At 52.4% G+C, this 9,488-nt stretch overlaps 1 protein-coding gene across 3 annotated transcripts in view; it reads right to left on the bottom strand.

Annotated features, from left to right (window-relative positions):
- Positions 1 to 2,738: 2,738 nt before the first annotated feature.
- Spon2 (spondin 2) overlaps positions 2,739 to 9,488 on the bottom strand; it is a 29,441-nt gene continuing 22,691 nt past the window's right edge. For 2 of the 3 annotated variants that reach the window (XM_017599063.3, XM_017599062.3), the window contains exons 2-7: positions 8,335 to 8,474; positions 7,586 to 7,805; positions 6,979 to 7,202; positions 6,715 to 6,906; positions 5,955 to 6,129; positions 2,744 to 3,471 (exon numbers count right to left, since the gene is read on the bottom strand). In XM_017599063.3, coding sequence (XP_017454552.1) covers positions 3,287 to 3,471; positions 5,955 to 6,129; positions 6,715 to 6,906; positions 6,979 to 7,202; positions 7,586 to 7,802 — 993 coding nt within the window. In that variant the 5' untranslated portion in view covers positions 7,803 to 7,805; positions 8,335 to 8,474 and the 3' untranslated portion in view covers positions 2,744 to 3,286. Of the gene's footprint in view, positions 3,472 to 5,954; positions 6,130 to 6,714; positions 6,907 to 6,978; positions 7,203 to 7,585; positions 7,806 to 8,334; positions 8,534 to 9,488 lie in introns of those variants that run through there. The other variant, NM_138533.3, reaches the window with a different exon arrangement.

The raw sequence follows: 9,488 nt of genomic DNA, 5'->3' as shown, positions 1-9,488 counted from the left end.
GTTCTTTCCCTGAACTATGTGAGTTCTGAGGATCAAAGGTGCATTGTCAGGTTTAATGGTAAGCACCCTTACATACCGAGCCGTCTCTCCAGCCCCGGTGCCCTGATTCAAGCCCTTTGCTTTCTTACTTTTTGAGGTCTAGAGAAGACTCTGAGAAGGACAGTGTCTTGGAGTTTTTCCAGACAGAAGAAACTGGCCGTGCTGTGTGGGTGAAGGATCCTCCTCTTTGGCAGCGCCCCGGTGATGCCAACCACACTCTGCTCCACACACGGCTTCAGCGTTCACCCTTCCCACCATCTCCACATTCTCCTTGCAGTGCCACAGGCTGCCTTCATGTCCATCAACTGCTGTTGGCGGAGCACAGCAGAGCCACCGTCCGTGATGCCCTTTATCCCGTGTGTGGGCTTCCTGGGTTGTGCAACCACCCAACAGACAATGTCACATGACCAGTGGACTGAGCGGTCTACAGACATCATTACAGATTCCAGTTCACGTGCCTTCAAGCACGCTGTGTTGTTCAGGGCATGACAGGGTCACAGACCCTTCCCTCCCATGGGCTGACTGGAATGGGGTCAATTATTCAGATACCTCAGGAAGGCAGCTCAAACACTGATCTTATTTACGGTGTCTTGTCGGCAGACAGGTCAGTGTGTGTCTCTTGAACTGCGTCCACAGAATCTCATTGACCCTCCTAGGTGAGCCTGGGGGTGTCTCTCTGCCTACTCCTTCCTTCCCCACTCATTGCTCTCATTTCAGAACTTTCTTGTAGCCTCGTCCAGCAACATGTCCCATAAGGGAAGGGAGGCAGATGTGGCGCCCAGCAAGGTACCACCAAACTCCGTGTTCTCATGGATTTTGAAGACTCCATAGCAGTTTGTGACTTTGTGGGTGTGGTCTCACAATCGTCGTCATTTGGCTGGAGCACTGAGTTCATCTGCTCCGGTTTAAACACACCACAATGGCACCTCTCTGATCTGTTTTCTGGGTTCTGAGCTCCTCGTGAGATGCACCATACTGATATCCTGGGACTGATCGTTCCATCCCTAGGGTCTCCTGGGTCTGAGCTTATGATCTGCCAATGCCACCACTGATGGCATGGGGACTGGTGTTCTGTGTGTGTGTGTGTGTGTGTGTGTGTGTGTGTGTGTGTGTGTGTGTGTGTGTGTTGGACTGGGGACCACATGTTCCTGGAGGAAAATTCCAGTAAAGCCTCCAGGCAGTCTATGTTCTGTGCTCTGGTGTTCCTCCAGGGAACTTTAGATTAAGTTAAGGGAACTTTAGAAAAACGCCTTCTCTTTCATTTTTCTTCCTTCCTTCCTTCCTTCCTTCCTTCCTTCCTTCCTTCCTTTTTTTCTTCCTTTCTTTCTTCCTTCCTTCCTTTCTTTCTTTCTTTCTTTCTTTCTTTCTTTCTTTCTTTCTTTCTTTCTTTCTGTCTTTTCTTTGATCTTATACAAGGTCTTACTCTAACCCACTATGTAGCCCAAACTATCCTCAAACTCATGGCAGTCCTCCTGCCTCACCTCCAAAATGCTCAGAGAAAGCTTTTAACCAAGGTTTCTCAGATCTGCATAACAACCTCCAGACTGGTGACCTGGTGATCTTGGTTTATGTTCAAGAATTTCCAATGACAATAAGGTACCTGGTGGTGGGAAGTGGGCCTGGCATCTGACTCTGAAACTGTCTGGGGTAAAGGTCTCAGACAGTCAGAAGAGTAGTCTGAAGCAAGAAGGACAAGTTCTTCACATCTGAGCTGATGGATCTAGGCTAGGGGATATCCTTGGAATGCCGTCTAGCCTGGGGTAAGATGCTAGAGTGACTTTGGAATCTACTGGGATAGGAGGAGGACTGGGTAGTCCTGACACACAAGCAAGGCTCTGGCAGATCAAGTGAGTCCTCAAGGCTGCTGCGGTCTGCATCTGGGATATGTGAAAGCCCATGAGTTGAGGCGGGTTCCCTCAAGTGGCAGTATGAGAGAGTGGGACCTGTGAGAAACAGGGCCTTCGGGAGTCCTTAGGTCACTGGGAAGCATCCACGAAGGAAGTCAAAGGACCTCACCCTTTGCTCTTTCGTGCCGGACATGAGGCAGGTGGTTTTGGTCTCCTGTGACCTCCTTGTCATGATGTTCTAGCTCATCTTGAGCCCTAAACGGCAGTCCTGCAGCACCACACACAGAAATGTTCAAAACCGAGACAAAACAGACCTTTCCTTTCTATAAGTTGGTTGTCTCTGATGTGTCTCAAAGACAGAAAGCTGACGCTGAGTGGGGGGATATTTGGGATTAGGGTGCCCGAGCTAAGGTTCTCAAGAGGCACCCACCCATTCATGGCCAGAAGAGCTGTTTCTCAATGGGCAAGAACAGAGCAGGGACCCCTGTAGCCATGACAGATTGGGTGCTGCTCTGACGTACTGCTGTGTCTGCTGTCTTTGTGTGGTAGAGTCTGGAATGAGTGAGCGCTGCTTTCATGCTCCTCCACCTGTGGTGCCTGAATCCTCAGCACCCACCCCCACTCTGCAGCCATGGCATCCCTGCAGGTTCCTGTGAATGTGCTGTGACATCACTGTGAAAGTGCCATGACATCACTGTGAAAGTGCCATGACATCACTGTGAAAGTGCCATGACATCACTGTGAAAGTGTCAGGGCATCGCTGCAGGTTCCTGCAAATGTGTGCCTCCTACTTGCACATACCAATGAATGCCTCCATTCCAAGGTGTCCAGGGATGGTGGGAGGACACCCTCTGACATTTTTCGGGAACATAACCTTTATTTGAATGCAAAGGGATCAGTGACACAAAAGCTCCAAGTTTCCAAAACTGCCCCTCTTCATTTGCCCCTCCTGTGGTCACCCCAGGGTGAGCTCAAGAGTGGTGTGAAGGTTGACTTCTTGGCCTCCAGGAGCAAGTGCAGTGGCAGCAGGTCTGAGGTATCTGACAGCAGTGTGGTTGTGGGGCTCACAGGCTTAGGGCATCCTCTCACCTGTTCCTGGAATGCCTTCTCTCTGTATCAAAGGCAGCCTCCCTCCCACCACAGTAATAAATTACAAAGGAATTTATGTAGATCAAACCCATGATCCTCAGGAATCACACAGTGGGAGAGGCAGTCTGTGTCTTACCTGTCACTGAGGGCCTCTGTATCAAGACCATCTGTCAACCCAGGAATGGTGGGAAATGGTGCAAAATTGCCCATGCTCTCATCCCTGCCTACACGGGCCTCCTGAAAACACTTTGTGGCCCAGATCAGAGTCCAAGGCTCGAGGGATCCTAAGGGCTGGCTACTGGGGTCTGGGTTTAGACACAGTTATCTGGGGCACACTCAGCCTCTTCTTCAAGCTCGGGACAGGGAGTCCCATTGTTAGCAGGCTGAACACGCACATAGCGAGTTCTGCTCTTGGCTCCCAACTTTCCACATGGCCCTCCGCACAGTCCCCAGGATGACCACAGGGAAACTTCACAGTCCAGCGGTGTCTCTGGAACTAGGCAAAGCACAGGGGACTCTATAAGACACTTGGAAAAGGCGGAAGGGACCACCCCCACATACGCATTCATTCTAGAAAACAATTCTGCTCCGAGGTCTGAGGAAAAACACTTGCTTCTCGCAGGAACACAGAGCAAGACATGAATAGGAATCAGTGATATAGACTCAGATTCCAGCCTGGCTGGGTCTTTCCTTTCTAGACATGAGCTTCAGGGGGACTTGTAGCAGCATGAGCCCAGGGATCTTACCAGATATGGAGGAGGCACTGCAACCATGGGGACTTCTCTAAGGGGAGGTGGCTCTCTGGCCACTGTGACCTTCATAACTGACATTACTGAAGTCCTACAAATGCCAGGAAATGCTTTGGATTGTGGGACCTTACTCCCCACTGAGGCTCAAACATTTTCCAGAACGTTCCTTTGGATTATGTCTCCTCTGTTCCCATAATATTCACAAATTTAAAAATAATCGTTTTGGAGTTATAGCTAAATGACCTGATGATTTCCATTTTCTAGATAAAAATGCAAATGTCCCTATATTCAACACATGCTAAAACGGCCAGTCAGCCAGGAAGGGCAATCACCTACAGGAGGCCAGGAGCCTGATTGCCACCATTGCAGTCACAGGAAGACAGTGTGCAGCAGCCGGGCTAGCAGTGTCCTTGGAAGGAGCCCATTTTTTCATGAGTCCTGCCCTATGCTGGTGTAATAAATGCATGAGTACCCCAGAAACAACTCGGATGTTGGAAGCATTCAGAAAGAGGTTGGGGCTCACAGATTCTGCCTATCCCTGTGAGAGCAGATCTAGGCTACCCTGTGTGTGATCAAAAGTGAGAGAGCTGCAGGCACGGGTCTGGTAGGAGCTTCCCAGATAGCGTTCACCATGGGCAAGGTCCCTGGCCTCTGCTCTTGGGGAGCCAAGAACAGCAAGAGAAGTTCATGTGGGCCATACCAGGTACTCTGTCCCTACTCCACTAACAGGTTGGCTGTCGTGAGGACATGGGGGAAATGAGGGAGAATACATCAGGTGGGCAGATGTGAGAAGCCCCAGCTATAGGCAATGGTTGTGCGCCTCAGATGTACTGGGTATGGAAGGGCTCCACTGGCTCCTACGCCATCCAGGGATAACTACAGGTAGAATTCCGGAGAGTTGCCTGTCACTGGAGATGTGGTGCTCTGCGTGTCCTGCATGCCGCCTTCCCAGACTGACGAGGTGGCTGGCTGCCCCAAGGGGGAAGCACATGACACCTCTCCAGTGGCCTGCCAGCAAAGTGGCTTTCCCACAAGACTGCACCATGTCTGCTCAGCTGATGTCACTGTCCAGTGTTTACAATTCGTCTAGGAGGAGGTGGGAGAGGCACACATCCAAATGCCCAGCAAACTCATCCTCCTGCCTGACTCCGACCTTGCCAATGAGTCAAGGCAGAGGTCCTCCTAAGCGTCCAGGAAAATGGGTTGACCACTGCCCTCCTTCAGTTCTTCCCATGTTCCTCTGAAACATGGAGGGTCTTGACTCACTCTAGCTCCTTAAGAAAATGAGGTGTGGCTGACTGAAGGGGTTCTTGTCCATCCTGCGTCCTGCCAACCAATAGGAGGCACGCTCTACCCTTCCAGTATTAAGGACTAGGGAAACAGCTTCAAATGGTCCATTCATTCTCTGTGCCCTCACGCAACGGCTGCTGGGCATCTGACTGGCTGGGGGCTTCAGTGAGGGAACTAGGATTCCATCCTCAATGCTCCCTCAGCTCCAGCTGATGCCCCTGAGGGACTAACGCCCAAGGGACCCATTAACAGACTCTCAAATCGTTCACTGAAACATAAGAACTCTGGACTGGCTATGGTGACTTGGGAACTTGTACTCACCACTGCCAGGCAGGGCCCAAGGCCCCATAGGAGTGTCATAAGTGTGATGCTTCCCCCAGTGCCCTCTGCTCAGTCAGTGGGGGCACAGTTGGGACCTAATTCAGTGAATTTACACATCGGTCTCCATCGGCTGTGCCGTGCAGGTCCCTGATGCCTCTTACCTCTCTCTGGGGTCTTTTTCCTTTGTTCATAGTGTTTCAACAGCAGATATTATCAAAGTCTTAAATACAGTATTTGAATTCATCATTTCCCAAACCTTTAAAAATTAGTACCATCTCCTAAGGAGTGATGAGAAGTCCCCTTTGAAATTACTCAGGTTCAAGTTTCCTGTGAATTTAGAGGCCTGAGAAATTCTGTAAAGGCTGGCACAGAGGGAACTCACATGCTGTCCCTTATACAGGGTGGGCTTTAGGACCTAGCATGTGACCTTAGATGACATACACCCCTCAGGATCCAGCTTGGATTCTTTCCCAGTTCAGACAGTAGTAGACATGAAGCAGTGATATAGGAGTTCCGGCTCACTTCCCCAGCCTGGGCTAATATCCTTCTGCTAGCCTGGGCTAACATCCTTCTGCTACCCTGTCCACCCCGGGTTATAGATGGGAAACAGGGAAATTACCTGAGAGGCTGTCAACGATTTCATTTCCTCTGCTGGCCAGGTCCAGGGAAGGTGGGGCAAAGGCTCTGGGACTCTGCCGTAGCCGCACGAAGGTCACTTTGGCAATGGGTGGCAAGGACTTGAGGCGTGGGTAGTAGAATGAGTTGGCTGGGTGACTGGGCGATGAGGCGGTTATCTGGAAGTAGGAAGAAGAAGGCTGGAGCTGGCACAGGGGTTTGGGAAGCCCACTTCTGAGTGCATGTTTGGCTGCCTGAGTCAGTACCCAGCATCTAGCAGGACAGTGCCATCAAGACTCCCAACTTGGGTCTCGTCTGAGTGACTCTCATAGCTGGAGGTGCCCACGTGGCCTCTCCCCAAGACTGAGGAATTCCTCCTGTCTCCCAGAGGCAACACTGCAGCTCAGCTGAGACACTTGTCTATAGAATGCTGCTTATACACCCGACAGGCCTATACATGCCTCCTCACTGGAAAGGAAGAGCTGTGAAAGGCCCCTCTGTAGGATTGCCAGATCCTAGGCAGGACAGCATTCCACCGTTAGCCCGAAGGCATCAGAAGTGGAACTATTCTCTGAAGAGCATCCACAGGCTGGAGTGTCCAGGGGTCCACCTGGGGCAGATCAAAGCCTTTGCCCTGTCCTTTAGGGTAAACATCCTCACAAGCAGGCCAGCCACCTTCTTTGTCCCACCCACCTCAGAGACATGAGCCTGCGCAGTGGGGAGTGGCTGCAGCCTGTGAGGTGGGGCAAGAGCTGCGCTCTTACCTCAGTCACTGTGTCTTGTGGGATGGTTGCAAAGTTGGGGGAGGAGAAGGTGAAGCCACTGTCTGTCCCTGCATCGTGTGGGTAAAGATCAAGGACCACCTGCTCCTTCCAGCGGCCTCCCTCGCACAGGTCCAGACTGTCGATGCCCACAAACCAGTCCGGACTGGGGACAATGCGTACCACGAAGGACACCTGGATGGGACCAGAAGACTTAGCAGCTGCAACAACCAGAACATACCCTCTCCCGGGATAGCCTCGACTTACCAGCGAGTGCCTAGGGTGCACCTCTAACTCTGCAGAAGTCTGCCCGGTACCACTAGGCACGGCGGGAGCCGAGAATACCGCGTGCACACTCTGGAGCTTCTCTCCTGCTGCTTCGATCTCTTTCATCAGTGCCCAGGCCTCACCACGCTCAGCGAAGTCCCTCAGCCCATTGCTGACGTACTCATTCTTCCGCCACATGCTGTAGTCAGAGCTGTGTGCTGCCCCTGTGCAAAGGCCTGACTGCATGAGTAGCCAGCGGGATGGGTAGCAGCGGGGCTATGTAGACTTTAATCCCACGTGGCTTCCCCAGGGGACACACGTCCCTTTCCCCCCAATTATAAGCTCTCCGGCTGAATGGTAAGGAGCCACATCCATGCCTAACACAGAGAGACCGTAACATCCCTTGCACTTAATGTGGCTAAGACACCTGGCTGGGTGACAGGTGTCCCACCAGTCACTCTGCCCTCCACCAGCCACTACTAAGTGCCTTTTGTGTTGGAAGTTTCTTAGGTGCGAATGACTTGTGCTGTATGCTGTGAAGCCAGCAGGTACTGCTTCCTGCCCTGTAGCCTCCTGGATGGGGCAGAAGGGGGAAAAGTTTCCTTACCCAGCAGAGAGGACCACTGTGCAGGGGGCCGGAACAGAGGATACTGCTTGGGAAATGCTGTCTGGCTCCACTTGCCAGTGAAAGTGATGCTGTATCTAGCCAGAGGCCGGGCTGTGCAGACAGATTCTCCCCCCAGCGGCTGGCCTGCGGTGGAGCCTAGCATGGCCAGGAGGAAGACCCAAAGAGTTCTGTCCAGGGAAAAACTCACGTTTTCCATCACCTACAGCAGAGAGAGAGAAGTGTTGGCGCCTTTAGCCCCAGGGCCCCTGCCTGCCAGCTCCAGAAGAGAACAGAATGAGGTCCCACATTGTTGAGATGCCTGCAAATACCCCACTTGGTCCCCAAAATGTCCTGTGAGAGTTTCCCAGATGCCACCCAGGGATAAGAAGGGCACCAGGTTACAGGGTACGAGAGTGATCAGTTTCATTGCATGCCTACAAGAACTTCAATGTAACTCGTGGACTGCAGCCCCCAGGACCGTAGCCTAAGGGGCCGAACACTTCAATGGGCTTACAGCTATCTCTGCCTGGTACAGCCCACAGGAGCCACACACCCACTGGCTGCTCTATATTGTGTCTCCCCCACTGTGAAGTGTGCCTGGCTTATACACTTACTTCATGGACTAGCTGTGCATGTGACTAGATTAGCAAAGTTGAGGTCATGCCCAGCCCCCAGGGTAGTCTCTGGAGTGTTACAGATTTCTGGTCCAGGAGCTCCAGGCCCTCTTGGGATGAGAACACCACACTCACCTAGCAAGAGCGTCAGGGGCAGGCTGCTGGGCTGTCAGCTGCAGGACTGGTCCCAGAGCTTGGAGATCCTGTTTATGCCCAAGATTAGTGCCTCTGGCCAGCAGACGGGCCCCAGCTCTTCCTGTCTGCTGCCTCAGTGCCTGGTCCCAGAAAGAAGGGGCTTGAGACCAGGAAGCAAGAAGCTTTTCTGTGGCAGGAGCTGCTCTCCTCAACCTTCTCACAACGTTCTGACTGTTAAGACCTGCTCCAGGCTGAGCTCACTCTCCGCCCCCTCGGGCTAACTGCTGCCCTGCCGCACCCCTTTCTTTGTCTTTCCCTCTCCCTTCCCTCTTTCTCCGCCCTCCTCCCTCCTCTCACAAGCTGTCTCTGGGTGGTGCAGCACGGGGCTCTGTGTTCAGGGATAGGAGTCTGGGGCCAGAGACCACATTGGTGCCCTGTCTGAACTTTGCCACAGATGTGGCTGGGATGTGGCCGGCATTCTCCACTTGGCAAGTGTGTATGTGTATATGTTGGGGTGATGAGAAGCCCCAGCTCTACCAGCTCGGCTGTCATAAGCTTTGGGGCTCTGGGTTCCAGCCAGCCAGACACCTCTTTCTCACAGGGGTCTGAGCTATACAACTAACTATAAGGTCCCACTTGGCCAGCCAAAGAGGATCAGCTCAGGGGAGCTCAAGCTGCTGGCTGCTGTGCCTCCTCCCAGGTTCTGGGCCACTGTCCCTCAGAAGACTCTGATGTTTACTGCAGCTTAGTGTCAGGGAAATACTTTCAATGCTACCACGGAAGCCTAAGAACTAAGTAGAAAGAAGAGTGGAGACATCATACTCAGCCTCCGCCGGGTCCCCCACATACCAAAATATCCAGAGAGCTGTTCCAAGATACATTCTGGGTTTTGGAACAAGTTAGTGTCTCGCCGTCAGACAGACAGTGAGAGAGAATAAATAGAATCTACGAGGCTCGAATGCAAACAAAGCAGATGACTTCACCCTCATTTCAAATAAATAAGGCAGCCACAGAGCGGCAACTGTGGACATAGCATTTAGGCACCAGGCCTAGAGGCCAAAGGCAGACTTCCCCAGAACTCCTCAAGCCACTGGTGAACGTCACCAAGAAGCCTGAAGCTTCTGGCTGGGTGGGTTCTAGGTACCCGTGCGTAA

Source organism: Rattus norvegicus, chromosome 14 (assembly GCF_036323735.1).
Source record: "Rattus norvegicus strain BN/NHsdMcwi chromosome 14, GRCr8, whole genome shotgun sequence".
Taxonomy (NCBI): Eukaryota; Metazoa; Chordata; class Mammalia; order Rodentia; family Muridae; genus Rattus; species Rattus norvegicus.
This window is presented reverse-complemented; position numbering and strand designations above follow the sequence as displayed.